The sequence below is a fragment of the Euleptes europaea genome, chromosome 2 (assembly GCF_029931775.1).
Source record: "Euleptes europaea isolate rEulEur1 chromosome 2, rEulEur1.hap1, whole genome shotgun sequence".
Classification (NCBI taxonomy): domain Eukaryota; kingdom Metazoa; phylum Chordata; class Lepidosauria; order Squamata; family Sphaerodactylidae; genus Euleptes; species Euleptes europaea.
The window spans coordinates 1,476,557-1,502,727 of NC_079313.1; the positions used below are offsets into that span (position 1 = coordinate 1,476,557).

At 48.1% G+C, this 26,171-nt stretch overlaps 1 protein-coding gene across 1 annotated transcript; it reads left to right on the forward strand.

Annotated features, from left to right (window-relative positions):
- The first annotated feature begins 3,838 nt into the window (after window positions 1-3,838).
- STAP2 (signal transducing adaptor family member 2) lies at window positions 3,839-25,864 on the forward strand. The gene is made up of 14 exons (XM_056867599.1): window positions 3,839-3,934; window positions 4,325-4,432; window positions 6,063-6,134; window positions 6,708-6,839; window positions 8,033-8,089; window positions 8,945-9,132; window positions 10,723-10,854; window positions 11,538-11,607; window positions 15,562-15,664; window positions 18,102-18,194; window positions 20,549-20,716; window positions 21,859-21,894; window positions 24,678-24,791; window positions 25,785-25,864. The coding sequence occupies exons 1-14, from the start codon at window positions 3,839-3,841 to the stop codon at window positions 25,862-25,864; spliced, it is 1,449 nt and encodes a 482-aa protein (XP_056723577.1).
- The last annotated feature ends 307 nt before the right edge of the window (window positions 25,865-26,171 follow it).

A 26,171-nucleotide genomic window follows, 5' to 3' on the forward strand; every position in this document is an offset into this window, starting at 1 on the left:
GCTCAGGCAAATATATATATTTATATAACATCTATAGCTGAAGGACCGTCTTCTCCCATATGTTCCTGCCCAGGAGTTAAGGTCACAGGGAGAGGCCCTCCTGACTGCCCCACCAATCAAAGAAGCTCATTTGGCGGATAAGCGAGAGAGGGCCTTTTCGGGGGCAGCCCCACCATTATGGAACAACATCCCCATGGAGGTGTGCCTGGCTCCCTCACTCTTGATCTTTAGGAGGCAGGGTCCCTAGGGTTTCAGAGAGAGAAAGGGCAGCTGCTGAAGCTGGAGGGGGAGAGATTCAAAACAGATAAAAGGAAGTATTTCTTCACTCAACACATAGTTGAATTGTGGGACTCCCCGCCCCAGGATGTGGTGATGGCTGCCAGCTTGGAAGGCTTGAAGAGGGGAGTGGACTTGTTCATGGAGGAGAGGGCTATCCATGGCTACTAGTCAAAATGGGTACTAGTCATGATGCATACCTATTCCCTCCAGGATCAGAGGAGCATGCCTATTATATTAGGTGCTGTGGAAGGCAGGCAGGATGGTGCTGCTGCAGTCGTCTTGCTTGTGGGCTTCCTAGAGGCACCTGGTTGGGCCACTGTGTGAACAGACTGCTGGACTTGATGGGCCTGGGTCTGATCCAGCAGGGCCTTTCTTATGCTCTTATGTCCTGAGTTCCTCAGAAGCGGAGAGGGCAGGGATTGGGTCCTTCTGTGTGCAAAGTAAATGCCGTATCACTGAACTTTGGAAGCTTCGGTAAATATTGGAGGCTGCCTTAGGCAGAGTCAGGCATTGCTCCACCTGGCTAAATTCTGCCAGCTCTTGCTAACAGGCGCGCTCTCTCTGCCCTTCTGGCAGTGGCAGGGATTGGGACCTTCCATGAGCAAGCATGTGCTCTGGCCTGAGCTCTCTGCGACTCCCAAGAGCAGAAATCCTCCAAGGAGCAACCTGCCAGTCAAGGGGGTTAATTCAGGTTAATTACAGCGGATGTTTGACTGAACCCACAGGATCAGGGGCTGTGTTTTCGACCACTGTGAAGCTCCTTGTATGCCAGTGCAAATAAGAAGCATGCTGTTGGGTTTTGGGACAGGGGAAATGAAACCCGCAGGAGACCGATGGAGGCTGGCAGAACGCTGCAGTGGGGAGGGGTCTCGTTCCAGATGTGTCCTCTCTGCGCCTGCCTTTCTGACCTCGAAATGTGACTCTCACTTGTTTAGATAATGGAGTACCTCCATCCAGTTTCTTGAGAGCAAAAGCTATTTTAGCCAATGGGAAGAAGACAGAGAAGATGTGTTATTGCTCCAATACCAGTTCTCCACCACCCAATATCCTGCCCTCATGACATGACATTTTTGCAAAGATGTAAGTGTATTTCTTTGATCATGCAGAGGGTAAAAGTCGTTGGGAGCTGGGGGGTTTTCAGGTGGCAAATGTCATGGGAAGAAGTTTTGGAACCCCTTCTTCTCTCCCGGGAAAGTTTCCAAGCTCACAACAGTGGCTTTCACAGCCGCTTTTGAGAAAGAACAACAAAAAAAAGGTCTTTTAAAATAATAATAAAATGGCAGAGGTCAGCTTTAGGGTTCAGAGGCTCTGGGCTCCTAAGGTGGGATGGCTAGGGTTGCCAACCTCCAGGTGTGGGCATGGAGATCTCCCGGAATGACAATAAATCCCCATCCTACAGAGATCAGCTGCTCTGGAGAAAATGCTTGCGTATAGAGCCGACCCTCCAAAGCATAATAGCGCTGCTGAGGTCCCTCCCATCCTTAAACCCTCCCTTGCCCAGGCTCCACCCCCAAACCTCCAGGAATCCCCCAACCCAGAGTTGGTAACCCTAGGGATGGCGCATCAGCTTCCCCGCAGCGGAGGCCCTTGGGATCCAAATTATGCCCTGCTATGTAATATAGCAAACCTCAACCCTGGTGGCGTATTCTCATTCACTTATTGTATCGTCTGCCATTCATGCTGAGATTCTTTGGTTTGATTTTAAACAGATTCCCTCTGAGATTCCCATCTTCAAGTATTTCCCATCACAGATTCCCATCTTCAAGTTCTTGAAGGGCTATCACATAGAGGAGGGTGCCGAGTTGTTTTCTGTTGCCCCAGAAGGTCGGACCAGAACCAACGGGTTGAAATTAAATCAAAAGAGTTTCCATCTAGACATTAGGAAGAATTCCCTAACAGTTCGAGCGGTTCCTCAGTGGAAGAGGCTTCCTCGGGAGGTGGTGAGCTCTCCTTCCCTGGAGGTTTTGAAGCAGAGGCTAGATGGCCATCTGTCAGCAATGCTGATTCTATGACCTTAGGAAGATGATGAGAGGGGGGGGCATCTTGGCCACCTTCTGGGCATGGAGTAGGGGTCACTGGGGGTGTGGGGGGTAGTTGCGAATTTCCTGCCTTGTGCAGGGGGTTGGACTAGATGACCCTGAAGGTCCCTTCCAACTTTACGATTCTATGATAAATTTGCACCATGTTCCCAAACCTTTGATAATCCGGCTTGGAGTCTTTTCCAAATGACAGCATTTCTGGTGCCATCTACTGGCTGCTGCCAATGAAGAGAAACTGAGACGGTCTCTAAGCGCTTTTCAGAAGTTTTCAGACAAGGGAGACTCAGCAATGGGACTGGGGAGGATGGATTCCTTCAGGCTCATTTTTAGGGAGAGTTTGCAGGAAACCTTCTGGCTCCGGATAACTGGAGGTGGAAACGCAACGAGTCAATCCTCTTCTGTTTCGCCAGCGTTATGAACCAGAGCTTTGGCCGTCCTCTGGCACAGCCGAGGGGTTTTGTTTTTCTAAACCGATACTATAAACCTCTGGCTGCCACTGTCTAGCTGCAGAAATGTCAGAAGTCATCTGTGGGGTTTTGACTGACATTATAAACAGGAAGAGGGTTGGGAAGGACATTTCACATACGGGGGCTGAATCATGGAGCTGGAAATAGATTTGAGGGCTAAACTCCGGTTCGGACTTTAATGCCCAGATATTGAAGTGCCTATAAACTTCATTTATAGGAAAACATATATTCTTTCATATGTATAAACATTCATAGGTTCATGAGGTGCTATGCTCAAAAATAGAGCATAGCATCAGGCAGATATATTCTACCCACACATGGAAACTTTGGGAACGTTGGCATCCATAACTATAAGAGGTCAACAAAACACATTGCCTGGTACAGGCTTTCCCCTGTAGAGAAAAACAGTGTCTTACCTTCACTGTTAAGAATGTAAATCACAAGACCAAGTGCTTGCTTAAAAACAGCTTCTACCAATCTCTATATACTATGTTAATTAAAGAAAGGCAGACAACCAATGTTTAGTAAGTCAACGTAATTGGAACATCCCTAACCAGAAGTTATAACTGGGGTAGCAATCCTTTGAAAACTGTCCTGCGCATTAGGGCAGTTTTATCCGGTATGTATATTAAGCTCAATAAACTGCTGCTTTAAACTATCAACCTCCCACTGTGTTATATTGATTCGAAGTTCCTAGGGTTGCCAACACAGACATTACAATATAAGGGCTGGTTTAGAACACTATTATGTATTCATACGCACACACATGGCAGCTTTGGGAAGTTGGCATCCGGGAGCCAACTCCTGCAGCCCTGGGCATTTGCAGGTTAAAAGAATGGTTTGCTCTTCCTCTCGCCCGGGCAGGAAGAAAGCCTTTCATCTGTCCAAGGTTCAGCGGCTCAATCACGCCCGCAGAGGGGAGGGCCCCGGGTAATTTCAGGTAAAAGAAAAACCAGAAAAGAGTCAACAGTGCGCTTTAATTTATTGCGTTTTGCTTCCTGGTTTTGGAGTGTGGGAGAGAACCTGCCAGAAACCCGAGGGTGCCGGTGGGAGATGGCCGTGCCACCCGGCCAGGGCAGGAAGCCAAGGGCTAGCCTGCCGCGCCATTATTACGAGGGGTACTTGGAGAAGAAGGCGCCGCGGGAAAAAGTAAGTGTTGCCAACTGTCCAGGAAAAAACGGGTTTAGCTAGCGCATGAGCCTTTTAGCAGAGGTGTGAGCGGCAGAAACCTGCTCGCTGCGGCATGAAGCTGGGCATGATCAGCTCGGGTGGCCACGAAGGGCACAGTTGCAGGGGGCCGAAGCAGACAGTTTGTTCAGGATGGTAGGAATTGAGTAATTACCATGAACGTATGTGATGGATTGGCAAGATTTTAAAATAAGCATGCCGAAAGAAAACTTGGTTAACGTTTCTGAACCTCACTTCTAGTGGGTTTCCTCCTGAGTCAAGGTGGCTGGGACTGCCGCCGCTGATCAGACGGTGCTTTACGGTTTGGTAAATCAGAGATTCCCCCTATTTCGCTTTTTGGGTCTGGCAAAGTCGTCCGATTATCGATTGGCCTTCTTGGTGGTGGCCCCCCAGACGGGGCACTCCGGCAAGCCTGGAATTGACCCCGGTGAGCCAGGTGAGAGCCTGTCTGGCGGGATGGTTAGAGCATCAGGCTAAAGACTCAAAGACCTGGGTTCCGATTCCTATTCTGCCACGGAGTTCCCTTTATACTCTTTGGTTAGTCACTTTCTCTCTCTTTCGCCTAATCTACCTGGCAGCATTATTGTCATGATAAAATGGAGAATATTGGATGCATGTTGTGTGTGCGTTGGAGGAAGGATGGGAGAAAAATGCACTCGTTAGATAGGTGAAGAAGTCTTTCGTAGGCGATCTCCCCATTCCTTGTCTTGTATATAGAATCATAGAGTTGGAAGGGACCACCAGAGTCATCTAGTCCAACCCCTGCACAATGCAGGAAATTCACAACTACCTCCCCCACACACACTTCCCCAGTGACCCCTACTCCATGGCCAGAAGATGGCCAAGATGCCCTCCCTCTCATGATCTGCCTAAGGCCAAAGAATCAGCATTGCTTCATAGAATTAGCATATAGTTGATGGATTTACGCTTCTCCTCTGTGCCCTATTGAACTGTCAGATATTCTTGCTGCCTGTTTTTGTATTCTTTTTAAATCACTTCACTGGGTATATTTCCCCCTGTGTTTAGGATCTGTGACCATTCTTGCTTCTTCAATGTTGCGGGGTTATGGGGTTGTTGTGCTGGTTTTAATTAGCCTCAGATTTTTGTTGTTGTTCTCAGTCCGTTTCAGTTTGATTATTTTACATAAATCATCCAGAGAACAGTCATGGTTGAGAGATGGGATACAAATAGGTCTTTAATTGGTGGCCATTTGATTAGGGAGCATGAACCCAAAGGCTTTTTCTGCATGCTCAGAGACACTATTGCTTCGTATTCTGGAGCTGGCCCATGGCGACCCTAAGCTCAGATTTCGCCCCAGAGTTCTTGTTGAGTTAAATATGAGTTTGTAAAGGAAGGAAGGAGCTCTCTTTTTCAGAGTGGCCGACTGATGAGGGACAGGGCAACCTTCTCTTATGTCTGCAAATATCCACAGTTGAGAGAAAAAATATTGTTATCTGGTGCAGTCAGTGCAGACACCAAGCTGGTAGTTGAAGGCAGGTTGCAAAAACAGTCTTTTCTGTAACCTGATTTCAGTGCAGTTCTATGCATGTTCGCTCAGAAGACAGTCCCACTCATTGGGGGTTGACACTCAAGTAAGCATGCAGAAAATCCCACCTTTGCCTGATGACCCAGGACATGTTTGCTCGACAGAATTCAGCAGGGATTTCTGCCAAACAATAGGATCTGCGGCTGAAGTCTGAATCTCCAACTGTTTGGTAAATTACAGGATTTGTGGGGACTTAAAAATAAAATAAAGAGCACATTCTATTTTGCCTCTTACTGATGTTAGAATCATAGAGTTGGAAGGGGATCTCCAGGGTCATCTAGTCCAACCCCCTGAATAATGAAGGAAATTAACAACTACTCCCCCCCACCCCCAGTGACCCCTAGTCCATGCCCAGATGATGGCCAAGATGCCCTCCCTCTCATCATCTGCCTAAAGTCATAGAATCAGCATTGCTGACAGATGGCCATCTAACCTCTTCTTAAAAACCTCCAGGTTGATTATAACTTCTTGGGAGTAGAGACTCTAGATCCATCCAGCACCTAGAATATAATACTAACGACTGTCACTTCCCCGTACCAACAGGAATACAAGAAATTCTGGGCTGGCCTTCGAGGACTCATTCTTTATTTCTACAACACCAACAGAGATATCCAGGTAAATGCACTGGGGAAGAGAGGCAGTGTTGCCTAGCAGGTAGGCAAATCTATGGCTTGGGGGTTTAACCCAGGTCTGCAATTGCTGTGGGGTGGGGGTGGGTGGGGAGAAAGGGGGCTTTTCTAAATAGCATAGAAGATTCCAACTGTGGTGTAGTGTAGTGGTTAGTGTATCAGAGTAGGATGTGGAAATCCCAGGTTCAAAATCCCCACTCTGCTATGGAAGCTAGCCAGGTGAGCGTGTGAGAGTCACACATGCTTAGCATAACCTGCCTCAAAGGGTGGTTTTTGTGAGGATAAAGTGGAGAAGAGGAGAATGAAAAAAGTCGCTTTTTGTGTCCCTGTTGGGGAGAAAGGCGGGGCAAACGTAAAATAAAGATTAAGTAAAGAAAATGCTGTGCCATTTTTCAAGCATTTGCAACAGAGACCTATAGGAGATTAATTATAGGCTGAGGGGTGGAGAACTTTAAGGTAACGTAAAAGCCTAGAAACCTGGCAGAGAGGTGGAAAACTTGAATCGGAAACGTGAGGTCTAGAAACTTGGGACCTGAGCCTGCCTGCAATTCCTCCCCAGTATGCCGACCTACTTGATCTGTCTGACTACGTGTCTCTCGCGGAAGACAATCCCCCGAGGACGGTGGCGGCCTGGTCCGCGGAGGGGGCCAAACTGACCCTGAAGATGAGAACCCGAGAAGTGCAATTAAAGGTAACCCTTCTGGGCAACGGGGGTGTTACGTATGCAATAAACCTTGATAGTTAAGCGGGAACATTTGAAACCCTGAGCAGATAGCCCCTACTGGATCACAGTTTGAACCCACCAGTTAGAGCACGGGAGGGGGGGAAAGCACAGGCTATCTGAGGACATAAAAGTAGGGCGATTGAGCTTTGTTCTGTGTTCGCCAGTATGGTTTCTTGCAATAAAGATGTTGTATCCTGAGCTCCGTCTCTCTTGTTGTGTATCGCCCCCGCTACACAATATTGGCGACGAGGATGGGCTCCTGAGAGATCGGGTACTATGGGGACGATAGACAGCCAAGCCCAAGACGCGGAAAGGACGGGGCGCAACTGACCATGGCATCCCAGGGCAACATCGAGCCCTTCTCTCCAGCCGCTCCAGAGAAGTGGGAAGCCTACGCCGTGTGACTTCAATATCACATGGTTGCCAACAATATCACAACGGCTGAGAAAAAGAAGGCGACCTTCCTCAGCCTCTGCGGACAAGAAACATTCAAGCTGGCCCAGGGACTGATAGCCCCCGTCGCAATAGATGCGGCAACCTACGACGAGATCTCAACGGCGCTCACGAAGCATTTCCAGCCCAAGCCGACACAGATCTATCGGCTGGAGCTCAGTTGTAATAGCAGGAGATCTCCAGCTATTACCTGGACGTTGGCAACCCTAGTTGTCAGATCCAGGTTGGGAAACTCCTGGAGATTTTTTTTTGGGGGGGGAGCCTGGGGAGGACTGCATAGAGTCAGCCCTCCAAAGGATCCATTTTCTCCAGGGGTATTGATCTCTGGAGCCTGGAAATGAGCTGTAATTCCGGGGGATCCCCAGGTCCCACCTGGAGGCTGCTGGCATCCCTGCATCCAGCCTTTCCCCGGTATCTCTCCTCTCTCACAGCCCGACTTGTGACCTTTGCTCCTCCGCTTTGGGCCACCCAATGAGCTCCTCCTGTAAATAACTCCACACTTACTTCCTTGCTGGCAATAAATAATACTAATAAAAAATACAGCCAGGCGTTTTGGACTGGCAAAGTTCACATTCAGAGCCCGTCAGTTTCTGCACATCCACTGTGCCGTTTCTGGGAACGGAGGCCTACAGGATCGCTTCTGTGTCCAGACGGTTGTGAGTTAACCTGAGGAAATTCGATGTGACGGAGTTGCGTTTCTCTTTCAGATGGAGAGCGTGGAGTCTCGGGAGATGTGGAAAGGATTCATTCTCACAATGGTGGAGGTGAGCAATATCCCCGGGTGAGAAGGCAAGCCTCCTTCACACAACGCATAGTTCAACTGTGGAACTCCCTGCTCCAGGATGTGGTGATGGCTGCCAACTTGGAAGGCTTTAAGAAGGGAGTGGACATGTTCATGGAGGAGAGGGCTATCCATGGGTACTAGTCAAAATGGATACTAGTCATGATGCATACCTATTATTTCCAGGATCAGAGGAGCAGGCCTGTTATATTAGGTGCTGTGGAACGCAGGCAGGAGGATGCTGCTGCACTCGTCTTGTTTGGGGGCTTCCCGAAGGCACCTGTTTGGCCACTGTAGGAACAGACTGCTGGACTTGATGGACCTCGGTCTGATCCAGCAGTACTTTTCTTATGACTCGCACAGGTGTGAAGGTGGCCTGCCCCAGGATGCCCAGTCTATATATAGTCTATATAGTTTATAGAGGTCTATAAAATTATGCATGGTATGGAGAGAGTGGCAGGGAGAAGCTTTTCTACCTCTCTCATAGCACTAGAACGCGGGGTCGTCTGCTGAAGCGGGAGGGTGAGATATTCAAAACAGACAAAAGGAAGTATTTCTTCACACAACACATAGTTAAATGGTGGAACTCCCTGCCCCAGGATGTGGTGATGGCTGCCAACTTGGAAGGCTTTAAGAGGAGCATGCCTGTTATATGAGGTGCAGTGGAACACAGGCAGGACAATACTGCTGCAGCCGTCTTGTTTGTGGGCTTCCTGGAGGCACCTGTTTGGCCACTGTGTGAACAGACTGCTGGACTTGATGGGCCTGGGGCTGATCCAGCAGGGCCTTTCTTATGTGCCCCAGCCGGGCTCTAATCCTGTGCTCTGCTTCCCCACAGATGAAAGTCCCCTCCAGCCTGTCTTTGCTCCCCGGCCACATCTACATGCTCTTGGAAGCTCTCGAGAAGGAGAGGGAGCAGAGATTCAAGTTGGATCTGCCTGACTCACGGGAAGGTTTCCCCAGCCCCAAGGTTACTGAGCACTTCGTTCCCCCTGGAAGAGAGGCGCCAGAGGCAAAACATCCAGAGTGGGTGGCTTTGTATGCTCCTTGAGGGCAGAGTCTTGTCAGTCCATTCAAATACGGCAGCATGTACAAGTTTTATATATTTTCATTTGGCTTCTATCCTGTCCCATTCCTTCGACAAGCAATTAAGATAATAACTGTATTAATAGGTAGTTTCAGGTGGGTAGACATGAGGCTAGCATCTTTTGTTATGAGAAGACAAGAGTCACTGGAAAAGACAATAATGCTAGGAAAAGTGGAAGGCAGCAGGAAAAGAGGAAGACCCAACAAGAGATGGATGGACTCAATAAAGGAAGCCACGGCCCTCAGTCTGCAAAACCTGAGCAAGGCTGTTAATAAGAGAATGTTATACAGGTCAGTTATTCACAGAGTCACCATAACTTGGAAGCAACTTGACGGCACGTAACACACACACAGGAATAACAACTGCCCTCTAGATCAGGGCTTCTTAAACTTTTTCCACTTGTGACCCCTTTTCACCTGAGAAATTTTTACATGACCCCGGGTATATAGGTATATAAAGTAGGTACAAAAATAAAACATTTACTTATGATAAATCATAAAGAAATGTATTTTAAAACAATTCTTTGGTATACATACAATTTTACCTTTTATTAAAGAAAAAGCAAATTTGCATACTAATTTGCGTACCGTTGCCAAATTTTTCGCTACCCCCCACATTCAGTTAGGTGACCCCCATATGGGGTCCCGTCCCACAGTTTAAGAAGCCTTGCTCTAGATTACAGAGTTCAGTTCCCTGGGGAAAATGGCTGCTTTAGCAGGTGGACTCTATGGCATTAAAGCCAGTTGAGGCCCCTCCCCTCCCCAAGCCCCGCCCTCCCCAGGCTCTACCCCCAAATCGCCAGGTATTTCCCAACCCCAAGCAGGCAACCCTAAGGGCAGGAGCGGGTGATTTAGGTCTTTGCCAATCAAACACTGCCTTGTGGGGTCAACAGAGCTGTCAGCTCTGGGTTGGGAATTACCTGGAGAGTTTGGGGGTGGAGCCTGAGGAGGGCGGGGTTTGGGGAGGGGAGGGGCTTCAATGGGGTACCATGCTATAGAGTCCACCTTCCAAAGTGGCCATTTTATCCAGGTGAAATGATTTCTGTGACCTGGAGATCTGTTGCCATAGTGGGAGCTCTCCAACCACCACCTGGAGGCCATATAAGAAATGCTTAATTTTATGAGTAAAGTGCAAAAGTGACAATAAATATATACAATATAATACAACAAGATACAGGTAAGTAATATATCTCAATCCAGCATGTCAAGGACTTGGAAGTCCATTCGGATGTAAGTCCAATAAATCCAGTAGTTATATAGGAAGAATATTCCCTTTATGGGGATCAGTTGTATGTCTTTTCAGACTATATTTCAGTACGCTGGAAATTAAGCAACATTTGCAAAGCCACAATACAGGATGACAGGACGTGTTGTCTAGATCATAATCACGTTTCGCATATGGCTTCGTCAGCTACATGTATCCAAAAGTATAATTTCAAAACACCTTAGTAGGTAACATCTCCTGATGGCAGGACCTTGCCCGGGATGGGATTTACCACCCTTCTCTGCTTCCTTGGTTCCCCCACCCAGCTGTTTCTTCAGCGTCTCCAGGACAGAAGCCGAGGCGCTTCTGGAGAAGAACGAGAGCTGTGGGAACATGTTGCTGCGGCCAGGCAGGGACGGCAAGAGCGTCTCCGTGACCACACGCCAGGTGGTGAATGGGTGAGTTTGGGCTGCAGTCATCTGGGGGCGCAGATCCTTGTGCTGGGGTCTTTGGCACCCTTTTCAGGAGCAGAAGAGAATGGGGTTGTGCAGGTAGTATGACTGGCAGGTAGTATGAAGCCTCCTGATTCGCTATGCCTGCGAATTGCCCAGACGTCTGCCCATGTTTGGCTCAGAAAAACATTCCCTTTTGTTCTTATTTAGGGTTGCCAACCTCCAGGTACTAGCTGGAGATAGAGATCAGTTTGCCTGGAGAAAATGGCGCTTGGGCAATTGGACTCTATGGCATTGAAGTCCCTCCCCTCCCCAAACCCTCCCCTCCTCAGGCTCGGCCCCTAAAACCTCCCACACAAAATTGGTGTTCACAGGAGGTAGCTGTGGCCCCCCCACTCTGATGACTTTCAAATGGGTTAGAGACCAACTCAAGAAGGAGCGTGCCATCAAGGGCTAAATGGAACCTCCCTGTTCAGAGGCAGTATGCCTACTCTGGACACAGGTTGATGGAAAGGAGCAGCTGAGGATGGTTTTGGTCACTGTACTCTGGTTATGGGAATATAGTTGGCCAATGTAGGAACAGGATGCTGGATTAGGTGAACCCTCCTTGGTCTGATCCACGGGGGTTCTTATGTTCTCATGACATCGGGAGGCCACTTTGACTGAAGACCCTTTGTTCTCTGTTGCAGAACCGGTGTGCTAAGGCACTATAAAATCAACCAAGTTGACAAGCAATACATCGTTGACCTCGAAGATCCGGTAAGATGGCAGTTTTTGGTTGGCCTCCCAACAATGCCTCAGCCAATGCCAAGAGATTTTTTTTTTGGGGGGGGAGAGTGCCTGGGCAGGGTGGAGTTGGGGGAGGATGTGATGTCACTCTTGGGTGACATTCTACACCGCCTCCCCTAGTCCGTGGTATTTCCCTTAGAGAGCAGGGGAAAGTCCAAGAGTGTCACTATGTGGAGGCCATTTTTTACACCAGCTCCTTAATTCCTCAAGGGCAGAAAATTGGGGCTGGGGCCAGGTAGTTCCCTGCCCCATGCGGGTAAACAGAAGGTCTAGTTCTTGAATTTAGCAAGGGCGTAGTCAGGCTTAGTGGTTGCATGCAGAAAGCCCCAGGTTCAATCCCTGGCATCTCCAGCTGACAAAGGATCTTGGGTAGCAGATGCTGAGAATGACCCCTCCCTGCCTGAGACCATGGGCTGGAGGGAGCAGTTAGGGAACAAGGCCAAACCCCTTGGCAGGTCAGCAAAGGGAACTGCGAGGAAGACAGGGGAGGAGCCGTGGCTGAGTGGCAGGGCATCTGCTCGGCATGCAGAAGTCCTCAGGTTCAATCCCCGCCACCTCCAGTGTGAAAGGTTCGGGTGACAAGCAAAAGACCTCTGCTTGAGACCCTGGAGAGAAGAAGAAGAAGAGTTGGTCATAGACCCAACCAGAGGGGAGGCAATCCTGGATTTGATACTCTGAGGTGCTGCCAGTGACTTAGTGCGGGATGTGGATGTAGTTGAGCCAGTTGGCAATAGTGATCACAATGGCATCAAATTTAATTTATATGCAAGTGGGAAAGTGACTGGGAAATCTCACACAATTACCTTTGACTTTAAAAGAGGGAACTTCTCTAAAATGAGAAAACTGGTAAAGAGGAAGTTGAAAGGAACAGTTAGGAGGGTTAAATCTCTGGAAAAGGCTTGGGGGTTACTCAAGTCCACATTACTAGAGGCTCAGCTAACTTGTATACCACAGGTCAGGAAAGGTAGTAATAAGTCCAAGAGGTCACCACCATGGCTAACGGGTAAGGTGAAGGAAGCAATTAGAGAAAAAAAGTCTTCCTTCAGAGACTGGAAGGGTTGCCCAAATGAGGCGAACAGAAGCAAACACAAACTTGCACAAAGGAAATGCAAGCAGATAATTAGAGATGCAAAAAAAGATTTTGAGGGGTATATTTCTAAACACATCAAAACAAACAATAAGAAATTCTTTAAGTATATTAGGAGTAGGAAACCAGCTAGGGAAGCGGTTGGACCATTGGTTGACAATGGGCGTAAAGGAACTCTAAGGGAGGATAAAGCGATTGTGAAAAACTAAATGAATTCTTCTCATCTGTCTTCACTGTTGAAGATACAGGGCAGAGTCCTTCTCCTGAACAGAGATTTTGGAGAGGAGAGAATGAGGAACTGAGGCAAATAGTGGTAACAAGGCAGGAAGTCCTACATCGTCTAGACAAACTGCAAACTAACAAGTCACAGGGACCAGACGGTATTCATCCTAGAGTTCTTCAGGAACTCAAATGGGACATTGCTGAACTTCTAACAAAGATATGTAATATGTCCCTTCGATCAGCCTCTGTACCAGAGGACTGGAGAATTGCCAGCGTAACACCCATTTATAAAAAAAGGTTCCAGGGGGGATACAGGAAATTACAGGCCAGTTAGCTTAACGTCTGTTCCGGGTAAATTGGTGGAAAGCATTATTAAAGCTAGAATTGTCAAGCATATAGAAGGGCAGGGTCTGCTGAGCAAAACCCAACATGGCTTCTGTAAAGGTAGGTCCTGTCTCACTAACCTATTAGAGTTTTTTGAAAGCGTCAATAAGCATGTGGACAGAAATGAGCCTGTGGACATTGTGTATTTGGATTTTGGATGGGAACTGTGCTGGCAGCGACAGATCAAGAAAGGGATCTTGGGGTGGTAGTGGATAGCTCAATGAAGATGTCAACCCAGTGTGCGGCTGCTGTAAAAAAGGCAAATTCCATGCTGGCCATAATTAGATGAGGAATAGAGAATAAAACTGCTGACAACGTCCTGCCCTTGTACAAATCTATGGTGAGACCACACTTGGAATACTGTGTACAGTTCTGGTCACCACACCTAAAAAAGGATATTACAGAGATTGAGAAGGTGCAGAAAAGAGCAACCAAAATGATCAGGGGACTACAGCAACTGTCCTATGGGGAGCGGTTAGGACGCTCAGGGCTGTTTAGCTTGGAAAGAAGGCGACTAAGGGATGATATGATAGAGGTTTGGAGAGAGTGGACAGGGAGAAGTTTTTCTCCTCTCATAATACTAGAACGCGAGGTCATCTGTTGAAGCTGGAGGGTGAGAAATTTAAAACAGATAAAAGGAAGTATTTTTTCACACAACGCATAGTTAAATTGTGGAACTCCCTGCCCCAGGATGTGGTGATGGCTGCCAACTTGGAAGGCTTTAAGAGGGGAGTGGACATATTCATGGAGGAAAGGGGTATTCATGGCTATTAGTTAAAATGGATACCAGTCATGCTGCATACCTATTCTCTCTAGTATCAGAGGAGCAGGCCTATTATTTTGGGTGCGGTGGAACACAGGCAGGATGGTGCTGCTGCAGTCGTCTTGCTTGTGGGCTTTCTAGAGGCACCTGGTTGGCCACTGTGTGAACAGACTTCTGGACTTGATGGGCCTGGGTCTGATCCAGTAGGGCCTTTCTTATGTTCTTATATGCCGACTTTCTCTACCACTTAAGGGAGAATCAAACCGGCTTACAATCTCCTTCCCTTCCCCTGCCCACAACAGACACCCTGTGAGGTAGGTGGGGCTAAGAGAGTGTGACTAGCCCAAGGTCACACAACTGGCTTCATATGTAGGAGTGGGGAAACAAACCCAGTTCCCCAGATCAGAGGCCACTGCTCCAAACCACTGCTGTTAACCAACTACACCACACTGTAACCATTACACCACACTGCCAGTCTGAGTAGACGATAATGACATTGATAGACTGATGGTCAGGTTCACTATAAGGCAACTTCATATGTCCATAGATGTAAGGGATAGGGTTGCAGGTCCCTCTTCACCACTAACGGGAGGTTTTTGGGGCGAAGCCTGTGGAGGGCGGGTTTGGGGAGGGGAGGGACTTAAATGCCATAGAGTCCAATTGCCAAAGCAGCCATTTTCTCCAGGTGATCTCTATTGGCTGGAGATCAGTTGCAATAGTGGGAGATCTCCAGCTAGTACCTTGAGGTTGGCAATCCTAGATAGGGAGGAGGAGGCCTTTGGGCAAGGGCTTCAGCTATATGGGGATGCAAGGGGGGCAGGGGAAGGGTAGACTAATTTAAGGAAGTGGAAGAGGTTAGATGGCCATCTGTCAGCAATGCTGATTCTACGACCTTAAGCAGATGATGAGAGGGAGGGCACCTTGGCCATCTTCTGGGCATGGAGTAGGGGGTCGCTGGGTGTGTGTGGGGGAGGTAGTTGTGAATTTTCTGCGTTGTGCAGGGGGTTGGACTAGATGACCCTGGTGGTCCCTTCCAACTCTATGATTCGAAGATCCAAGTTTGGTAGAGCTGAAGAAGCATCTGTCCCTAGGGTCACCCACAGGCCTGGAGGAAACCATTTCCTACCCCTGGCTGGGATTTTCTTTACCAGGTGATGTGATTTACCTCCATACCGTGAAAAGCTGCGGCTGCTCATTTCCATACATGACGCCTCTCTTACAGGAAAAGGCCGTTTTCCTCCAAGACTGTTAGCAACCGTAGTGATGACAGGGCAAGGCTTTGCTGGGAAATGAAAGGCGGCAGTCTCATTCACCTGAAAGTAAGGCCCACTGAATAGAATGGGCTTCCTTCTGAGTAAACATGCCAAGAATGCCATGAGCAGTCAGCCGTGAAAGTCTTCGAAACCCTTTCTACAAAGGGTATCAGACTGAATGTTAATCTCATTTGCTTCCTTGTTCCGTCCCGCAGTATTGCTGTTCCTCTCTGGCAGGCGTGGTGGAATTCTTTGTTAAAACCAGCAAACAAACCCTGATCCCCCTGCAACTCGATGACAGCTATGCCGAAACCTTGGGTATGTTGTGGGAAGAAGGGACACACACACACACACACACGGCGAGAGGCCTTTGTGAGATTTCCTCCTCTACCTGGGCGGGGAATTTACCCAACCTTAGAGAGGTTCCTCAGTGGAACAGGCTTCCTCGGGAGGTGGTGAGCTCTCCTTCCCTGGAGGTTTTTAAGCAGAGGCTAGATGGCCATCTGTCAGCAACGCTGATTCTGTGACCTCAGGCAGATGATGAGAGGGAGGGCACCTTGGCCATCTTCTGGGCATGGAGTAGGGGGTCACTGTGTGTGTGTGTGTGTTGGGGGGGGTAGTTGTGAATTTCCTGCATTGTGCAGGGGGTTGGACTAGATGACCCTGGTGGTCCCAACCAACTCTATGATTCTATGACCAGACCTCAGTGAGGTCTCGCTTCCTCCAGGCTTAATCTTCCACCCCAAACAAAAATGTTTAACTATTTGTATCCTCTAAAAATCATTTCCTGTTGGCTTTGGTCCTTGTCATTCATTTAAATGTTACCACAGGGGTGTCAAACTCGTTAAGAGGGCTGGATATGGCATAAATGTCACTTGGTTGGGCATGCCTCGCCAGCCCAGATTGAGAGTGGGGGTGGGGGGAGGTAGCTGCCTTACCTGGCTAGCCCACAGTGGGCTCACCAGCCCAGATCGGGACTGGGGGAGGTGGCTGCCTCGGTTGGCTTGCAAGCTGGATAAGAGCTCTAAAGGGGCCAGATCCGGCCCACAGGCCATATGTTTGACACCCCTGTGTTTGTCTCGTCCAGTAAGTCTTAAAGGGCTAACTACTACAAACATTTTCTATGTAACATTTCACTTTCTGTTGGGGCAGCACAGTGTTACTGGTTTGGGAGCGACTCCAAGCAGATCTCTGGAGAAGCAGCCGGGGAAAGGCCTGAGCAAACGAAATGACCCGTCCCGGGGTGGCTTCCAACTTCAGAGATTCACACAGAGAAATGCAGGGATGTGCCGAACCAGCAGGAGAAAATGGGGGCAAGGATCAGATGGGGAAAACTGGAGGGATCTATCTTAACCACATGGATCACGACAGCTGGGGCACAAGATAATGCCCTTTCATCATTGTTTCCTTGTGTCCCTGTTGTCGGCGCCCCCATTTTTCCTGCTGCCGTCCCCCATTTCTTTGATGCTGTTTTGATGCCCTCGTTACAAAAAAGGTTGAAAAAACACATAGATTTTGGCACAAGGGTATGAAAAGGAAGGGTCCCGTGATGAAGACTCCAAAACAAAATAGAGATTGTTCAACAGCATGCCTGATAGACGCAGGTAAGGCAGAAGCTAGTGGGACACCCCTGCCCAGAAACAGATCCCACGTGGCTCTGTTGTAGGTAAAGGTGGATTCAGCAACTGTGAGACCTTCAGATTGGAGAATCCTCCCTTGAGGTCACCGTTGGAGAGGACTAGAAGAAGAAGAAGAGTCCCTTCCCCTCCCACAACAGACACCCTGTGAGGTAGGTGGGGCTGAGAGAGATGTGACTAGCTCAAGGTCACCCAGCTGGCTTTGTGTGTAGGAGTGAGAAAACCAACCCGGTTCACCAGATTAGTGTCCGCCTCTCATGTGGAGGAGTGGGGAATCAAACCCGGTTCTCCAGATCAGAGTCCACCTCTCCAAATCACTGCTCTTAACCACTACGCCATGCTGGCTAAAGTGTTTTATGCCTTTTATGCATGGCTGTTTCTCTTGCTGCCCCCCCCCCCGACGACCTCCAGTCTTTGTGTTGATTATGCACAGCGTTTTTGACCGTCAGAGGTTGCCTCGCTCTCCCCCTGCATTTCCCCATGTTTTGCCCCCATTTTCGGAGTCCAGTTTTATCTCGAATTTGAAAATGCAGGCAAAGCGTGGGGAAACCAGGGGGAGAGCGAGGCAACCTCTGACAGTAGGAAACGGCATGCCTAATCAACACAAAGACCCGAAGTCGTCAGAGGGGTGACGGCAAGAGAAACAGCCATGCATAAAAGACCTTGATGTGAGTCTCCAAGCATCTCTGGCCACGATGAAATAGAAGAGTTGGTTTTTATATGCCGACTTTCTCTACCACTTAAGGAAGGATCAAACCGGCTTACAGTCACCTTCCCTTCCTCTCCCCACAACAGACACCCTGTGAGGTAGGTGAGGCTGAGAGAGCTCAGAGAGAGCTGTGACTAGCCCAAGGTCACCCAGCAGGCTTCACGTGTAGGAGTGGGGAATCCAACCCGGTTCTCCAGATTAGCCTCCGCCGCTCATGTGGAGGAGTGGGGAATCAAACCCAGTTCTCCAGATCAGAGTCCACCGCTCCAAACCACTGCTCTTAACCACTACGCCATGCTGGCTCTCACGATGAATCTCTCTTTCCCGTCTAGCTCTTAACATCCCTACCCAGGACTCTTTGGTGATCTCACCCCGCTCCCCTTCTTCTTCCCTTTGCTTATTTTCACAGAGTTTGTGGTGACGGATAATGAAAACGGGGAGAGCGTGCGGACCGTCCCAAAGCCCCCCCGGCTGCCTGATATCCTGCCGCTACCCCAAAGAGGTGATTCTGCTTGGCTTTGGGCAAAACTAAACTCTTCTTTTCCTGCTGGCTGAGGGCTAGGCTCTTGGGAGACACACCCAACTTTGAATGACCTGGATCCTGCGCTGTGGGCTTCCCGGAGCTGGCCAGGCACTTTCTGTTCTTGCAGTCTGAGAGGCAGGCAGCAAAAAACAGGTTTCTCCAGCACCTGGGCCAAATTTTATGCAGCTTGTTTCTGCTACTGACTGGGTCTCTGTATACACTGTGCTTATAGAGATACTAAAGTCCTCAACACTACACTGAGGTAACCCAAATTCTGTAGCAAGTGAAGGTGAGTTTTATAACCTAGTTGTCTGTCGGAGTTCCTGTGATGTCTTGGAAAGTTCATAGACAGCTCAGCTTTCCAGTGCAAATGCCAATAGATGGGGCAAATATATATGGCCATTTATAAAGGGCTGTTTTTCCACCGCACCTGTGCTGTCTGCTTTGGGGCTACCTTTTGATTGTGCATGGTTTCCAAACCATCAGAGCGGTTGTGGCTCAGTGGTAGAGCATCTGCTTGGCACGCAGAAGGTCCCAGGTTCAATCCCCAGTGGCATCTCCAGTTAAAGGGGCCAGGCAAGTAGGGGATGTGAAAGACCCCTGCCTGAGACCCTGGAGAGCAGACAATATTGACTTTGATGGACCAAGGGTCTGATTCAGTAGAAGGCAGCTTCATGTGTTCATGGGAGGGGCTGTGGCTCAGTGGTAAAGCACATGCTAGGCATGCGGAAGGTCCCAGGTTCAATCCCTGGCATCTCCAGTTAAAGGGACTAGGCAAGTAGGTGATGCGGAAGACCTCTGCCTGAGACCCTGGAGAGCCGCTGCCAGTCTGAGTAGACAATACTGACTTTGATGGACCCAGGGTCTGATTCAGGATAAGGCAGCTTCATGTGTCTTACGCTCCCAGCACATTTCCGTGTGTTTCTCCCCACGTTTTCCAGATTTTGGCTAAAACAGCATCTGGAGAACACGGGCGAAATGCGTGAAAACTGGTGGGGAGAGCGAGGCGACCTCTGACGGTCGAGAAAGGCATGCATAATCAAAAGGAAGCCCCAAAGCAGTTGGCGGGGAAACAGCCCTGCATAAATGGCCTTGGTTTTTACTCCCTACCCCATCTTCCTTGCAGACGCTGAAAATCCTGCTCTGACCCCATTCACTAAAATTAATAAGGCATATACATTATCGTTGTGGTGTGTGTATGTGTGTGTGTGTGTGTGTGTGTTGGGGGACAGGGGGACACATGAGGCTTATTTATTTTAATAATCAGTGTTGCCAACCTCCAGGTGGGGCCAGGAGATCTGGAATTACAACTGATTTCCAGACTAAAGAGATCAGCTTCCTGGGGGAGAACAGGGCTGCTTTGGAGGGTGGGGTCGGTGGCATTATGCTCTGCTGAGGTCTCTCCCCTCCTGAATCTCCCCCGTTCCCAGTTGCCACCCTCAAACCTCCAGGAATTTCCCAATCTGGAGTTGGCAATGCTATTAATAAGGCTTATTTTAAAAACATTTATATCCTGCTTTTCTCCCTAATAAGAATCCAAATTGGCATATGAATGATGTAAGTTCTAGAAGTTACTACAGACATTTCAAAGAGGTCTTGGTTTTAGGTGGGGTAGGCTTAAATAAGCTGTCCATCCTGAGGGCCGGCGTGGGGTAGTGGTTAAGAGCGGCGGACTTTGACCTGGAGAACCGGGTTCGATTTCCCACTCCTCCACATGAGCGGCAGAGTCTAATCTGGTGAACCGGGTTTGATTCACCACTCCTCCACATGAAGCCAGCTGGGTGACCTTGGGCTAGCCACAGCTCTCTTAGAGTTTTCTCAGCCCCACCTACCTCACAAGGTGCCTTTTTGTGGGTCGAGGAAGGGATTGTGATTGTAAGCTGCTTTGAGACGCCTTAAAGTAGAGAAGCTTGCTGGGGGTACAGTAGGGTTGCCAGGTCCCTCTTTGCCACCGGCAGGAGGTTTTTGGGGCAGAGCCTGAGGAGGGTGGGGTTTGGGGAGGGGTTTCAATGCCATAGAGACCAATTGCCAAAGGGGCCATTTTCTCCAGGTGAATTGATCTCTATTGGCTGGAGATCAGTTGTGATAGCAGGAGATCGCCAGCTACTACCTGGAGGTTGGCAAACCTAGGGTAAAGTGTAGACACCTGGGGAAGGCAATGGAAAACCACTCCATGAACACAGTCTGCCTAGTAAACGTTGCGATGTGACATCACCCCATGGGCCAGTAATGACCCGGTGCCTGCACTGGGGGACCACCTTTACCTAAGGTAGAGAAAAGCAGGGTATAACAACCGACTCTTCCTCTTCTGTCCATCCCATCTGTCTACACAGACGGTGTCACGGAGCGGCAGAAGCCCTCACTGCCTCCCCGAAGCCGACCACCAACGGCCCCTCCACCTCTTCCGTCAGTCCCACCCCCTCAGAGCCCTCCAGCCGGCGTGCCTGAGAATGAGTACATGGTGGAAGATGAGCCAGAACAGGCATATATGAACCCTGAAGGTGAGCTGTATCAGGAGTTAAAAATTGGGTGTCATCCGTGGCTGGCAGGAGCCACGGGGAGGTCCTGGAATGTTCACCGACTGTTCAGCTTTCCAGGACTGACGCAAGGGCGGTTATATGTCAGCGGGCACCTCAGCTTTCCCCCTTCCCTCCTAAAAAACGATAAATCATAGCGATTGCAATTGATTTAATTTGGATCACTTTCTCCACATTGCTCAGAGTTTGGCCCTTCATTTTATCCTCGCAATGGTCTCTTTAAGGCCGCTACCGCGTGGTCATTTCGTCCTGCAATTCTCCTACGAATGTTGCGAATCTCTGCAGGCAACGTGCACGGTCGGCTCCCTCCCACATGATCAACCCACCTCCTTTCATAGAATAATAGGATCATAGGGTTGGAAGGGGTCCACCAGGGTCATCTAGTCCAACCCCCTGCACAATGCAGGACATTCACAACTACCTCCCCCACTCACACCCAGTGACCCCTACCCCATGCCCGGAAGATGGCCAAGATGCCGTCCCTCTCATGAACTGCCTCTCACCATCTGCCTAAGGCCATACGATGAGCATTGCTGACAGATGCCCATCCAGTCTCTGCTTGAAAACCTCCAGGGAAGGAGCGCTCACCACCTTCTTGCGTAACTTTTCAAGGTTTTCCAATTCCTGTGTTGTCCTGATATTAAAGTAAGGTTCGCGGCTGCCCCTTTCAGCCCCCCCGGACCCCATACCCTTTCTTATCTCCCCCCCTCTCCCACTCCTCCACCCGCAGCTGGCTTCCTTTCGCCTCCACCCTGGGACAGCGGGGTGGAGGAGTACAGCACGGTTGGCAGCTCCCACCAGGTGCGCCTTGCATTTTCTTTTTGGGTTGGGGGGGAAGCATCCAACTTAACAGGGACCAAGAAACGAGAAAGGAGCCATGCCTTAACGGCCTAAGATTGGCTAGGTTGAGAGAGAGAGAGAGGGTTTCCTGGCACAGGAGGGGTTTGAACCTGTGTCTCCCAGCCTAGTCCAACACTCTAACCTTGGGAGCGGGCCCAGAGATGGAGATTTTGGGCCCAATTTTTAAGGATTTTTCAAGCGGGGACAGAAAGCCCCTTTGTCTCCCCATCTCTTTGATGCCTGTTTTGCATTTTATTTTTTTCCAGATGAGGTTGAGACAAGGCAAACCAACATGGCCAGAGGTAAGTGGATCCGGCTTTGTGACGCTCTGAGAATAAAGCAGTTGTCTGATAAAAAGACAACCATTAGATGACTTCAAGCGTAAATGGAAACCGCTATATGAAAAATATGCTTCAACAGTGAACATTGACAATTGTATTTAATATACAGTTTGCTTCAAGATATTTTGTAAGTGCAACTTTTTTTTTTTATTTTACTTTATGTTTTAAGGGGTACAAAAAGGAAAAAAAAGGAAGGGGAAAAGATAAATCATGAATATATAAAAACATCGTTACAGTTTCGGTTAAAAAATAAGCTCATAGAGTACAACAAAGTATCGAACAAACATTGTACAGTGTATCTAATAAAATGATATTTTAAAAGTAAATATCTTTCATTTGTCAATATATCGTTTTGAAAGAGATATTAGCTGATCAATTATTTATCTGGAAGACATATAAGTATAAAATGACTCCCATTTTTCATTAAATTGTTCCATGGATTCGTTAATCTTTGGATTTAGAATAAAAGTCATTTTTGCCATACTGGCATAATCTAAAAGCATTTCTTTCCATTCTTCAATTTCGGGAGTAGACGTTTGTTTCCAAGTCCTTGCCAGGACCGTTCTTGCTGCTGTTGTGGCATATTTAAAAATATCATGATGTTTTAAAGGCAAGTTTGGTGGCACGATACTGAGTAAATAATATTTGGGATCTTGTAATATCTTCATTTTCAATATCGTCTGGAGTTCTCTGTGAATCTGTTTCCAGTACAGTTGAATTTTAGGACATGTCCACCAAACATGGAAGTAAGACCCGTCTGTATTTAAACTTGATTTAAATATATGCTGTTGAGAATTATTCCTTCACAAGTGAGCCCAATTTTTAAAGAACTTTTTCAATATGTAATCACTGTGACTAAAACTTCGTACGCTTCATATTGGAAAGGTTCTAAGATCCCCACAACGAACGAGTGGATTTATAAATTATTTGATTTTGCCTCGATGTCAAAACTAATCTGTTTGATAAAAAGACTGCCATTAGATGGCTTCAAGCGTAAATAGCAACCACTGTATGACAAATACGTTTCAACAATTAATTTTGCCAATTGCACTTAATAGACCAGTTTGTTAAATATAATCCGAAGCTGATATATTCAGTGCTAGCCTTTAATAGAGATATTTAGATTAGAAGATATTAGTATCTGTATAAGACTAGTTTACAAAAAGATATACTGCATATTTTACTGATAAGAAATCAAAGGGTGTACTCTAAACTAAGCCAACTCATGAAATTTGGATGTAACGTACTGGAAAGGTTTGGACACTGAAATTTAATGGTTACCCTTTTTCCTTCCCCACCCTTTTTATTTTTGTACCCCAAAAAACCTTTAATAAAATATATATATATTTTAAAAAAGAGAGACTAAAGCAGTTGTTGACAGCCAATAGCAGCTGAGAAGGGGCCGGGTTGCTTGTCCGCTGGCTCTCTTGGCATAATTCCCTGCAGGAGAAATGGTAACGAATCGGTAACCACCCTTCCGAAAAACAAAATTGATCCAGATCAACATTTTTTTTCTAATGGAGGTTTTCTTGCAAAAATTCAAAGCTGATTGGAAATGCAGGAAGCTTGTGAACTGTTGGGGAGAATAACAAAAATCCAATTCGTTTTCTTTTGGTTCTTGACAGGGAAACCTCCACCAGGCGGAATCAAAGTATGCTGGACTGCAGGCAACAGACCACCCAAAACGCCCCCTGTGCCACCCAGCAAGCCCCCCAAGCCAGGTACACGAACTGCTGCCTCTCAAAGTAGTAAATTGGATAGGCTGCATGTGTTCACAGGGAAAAATCAAAGACTGATTGAGCACCCATTTAGCATCCAGAAGGTCCCCAGTTTCATCCCTGGTGGTTGCCGCAGTACGTATTTGGAAAAGCCTCTTTCAGCTAAAGACCTCCCATTACTGTTCTGGATGCACCAACAGTAGAAAGCAGCTGTGTCAGTTTGCAGTGTAGAAGAAGAAGAAGAGATGATTTTTATATGCCGACTTTCTCTACCATTTAAGGAAAAATCAAACCGGCTTACAATCACCTTCCCTCCCCCTCCCCACAACAGACACCCTGTGAGGGAGGTGGGACTGAGAGAGCTCTAAGAGAGCTGTGACTAGCCCCAGGTCACCCAGCTGGCTTCATGTGGAGGACTGGGGAAACCAACCCAGTTCACCAGATCAGCCTCTGCCACTCAAGTGGAGGAGTGGGGAATCAAACCTGGTTCTCCAGATCAGAGTCCACTGTTCCAAACCACCGCTCTTAACCACTACACCATACTGGTAGGTAGAATTCTTTTAAGGAAGAATCAAACCGGCTGATAATCACCTTCCCCTCCCCACAACAGGCACCCTGTGAGGTAGGTGGGGCTGAGAGGGCTCTAAGACAACTGTGACTAGCCCAAGGTCACCCAGCTGGCTTCATGTGGAGGAGAGGGGAAACCATCCCGGTTCACCAGATTAGTTTCTGCTGCTCATGTGGAGGAGTGGGGAATCAAACCCGGTTCTCCAGATTAGAGTCCTCCGCTCTTAACCCCATCACCACTCTGGCTCTCTACACCATGCTGGGAGTGGCAGAGGTCACCAGAGGCTTCATGCTCAATTATACCCTGCATCATGCACCCTCCAGCATTTGCCTGGGTTGCTCACTGTAGATATACGTAGCCAGTGTTTTAGAGATGTAAAGATCGTCGGGTATGCGAGTCTGAAGAACATCCAGTCCTGCCTGAGTCTGATCCGTCCCTTCCTTGTGTGTTTCCCACAGTCATCGATTCGGTTCTGACTCCCAGTGATCCGACCGGCAGCCCCGGCACACAGAGGACCCCGGTCACCTTGTCGTCCCGCCTGGCCGTTTCGTTGCCGAGAGGTTTCTCTATCGGTAGGTCATGGGATGTGGGAGGGAAAACGCCCTTGATCAAAAAAGCTCTGTATGCAAACCTCTGCAGCCTTACTTGGAAGTAAGTCCCATTGAGTGGGACTTTTTCCATGAGTAAATATGTGTAGGGATTGAGCGGCAGCGGTCTGTCTATTCAAACAATTTCTGTCGGCTTCCAGCTGGTTTAACGGCCAGTGGTGACCTCCCCCAAAGACTCCTAGGAATTGTAGGTTTGCTGACAAAATTGCTTCGGTTCCTCCCTTATGAGTAGGGTTGCCAGATTCCAGGTAGGGCCTGGAGATCGGGATTACAGCTGATCCCCAGACAACAGAAATCAGTTCCCCTGGAGGAGATGGCTGCTTGGGAGGGTGGACTCTATGGCCTGATAGCCTCCTTCTCACCTGAGATCCATTAAGTAATCCTTGATAAATCCCAGCTGTTCAGCACCAAGTGGAGGGTCTTCTGTAGCAGGCGAGATTTAAACCTTTGGAACCTTGAGGACTAGAAACTTGCTCCTTTTCAGATTAAATCTGAAATTCTCAAGAATGCTGGTGGGGAGGGCATTGAAAAGTCACTGTTTTAAATAGGTGAAGACGTTTACCTGAGGCTAGAGATGTAGCTAGTTATGAACTTGATTCCTCATGTGAGAAGACTGGTACTTTAAAAAAAATCATATGTTGTTCTGTGTCAATAAGTTTTGGAGTTATGCACTTTGGAAAGAACACTGAGGAAGTCTATCTGCGAAACGGTATATGTTTCTAGATCACCGTCTGTGCAGATATATTGTGAGGTGCTGCATCAACTGAATGTGAAACTGACGTGAAACTGACTTTGGCCAAGGAATCAGGAGCTGTGTTCAAGACATGATCCTGGAGGTTACTTTGTTATGGACTGAGTTTGACATTTGGGATTTGTGCATAATGTCATTTCGGCTCCGCCCTGTTGCCAGCTTCCGTGGTTGTGCGATGCGGTCACACACGGTTTGTTTTTTTGCAGATATGTCCAAGGAGCTGGAAAAAAAGCTGCAGGAACGGAGAGCGACCCTAGACCTCAGTGAGGCGAACATCTCATACTAATACTCTGGTCCTAATCCAAGAAAGGAAGGTTACGGTGGCCCTAGATGGTTTTTGGCCAAGCCCTCTTTGAAATCTGCGTGTTTCCCAGTCTACCTTGGATTCTCTAATTCATCAAATCTTACGTGATCTTGTGTTTCAAAGGACTTCATCCTTTTTTTTAAAAAATCAGTGGCTCTCCACTCTATAGCTGATAACAAAACGTGGGAATTGTGTCCGGCACGGACAACTGTGCTGGGTTTGGACTTCAGAAATCCCCACCCTTCTTGAATCTAGGGGGCTCTTATGGAAGCTTGAAAAAGCGGGTGTT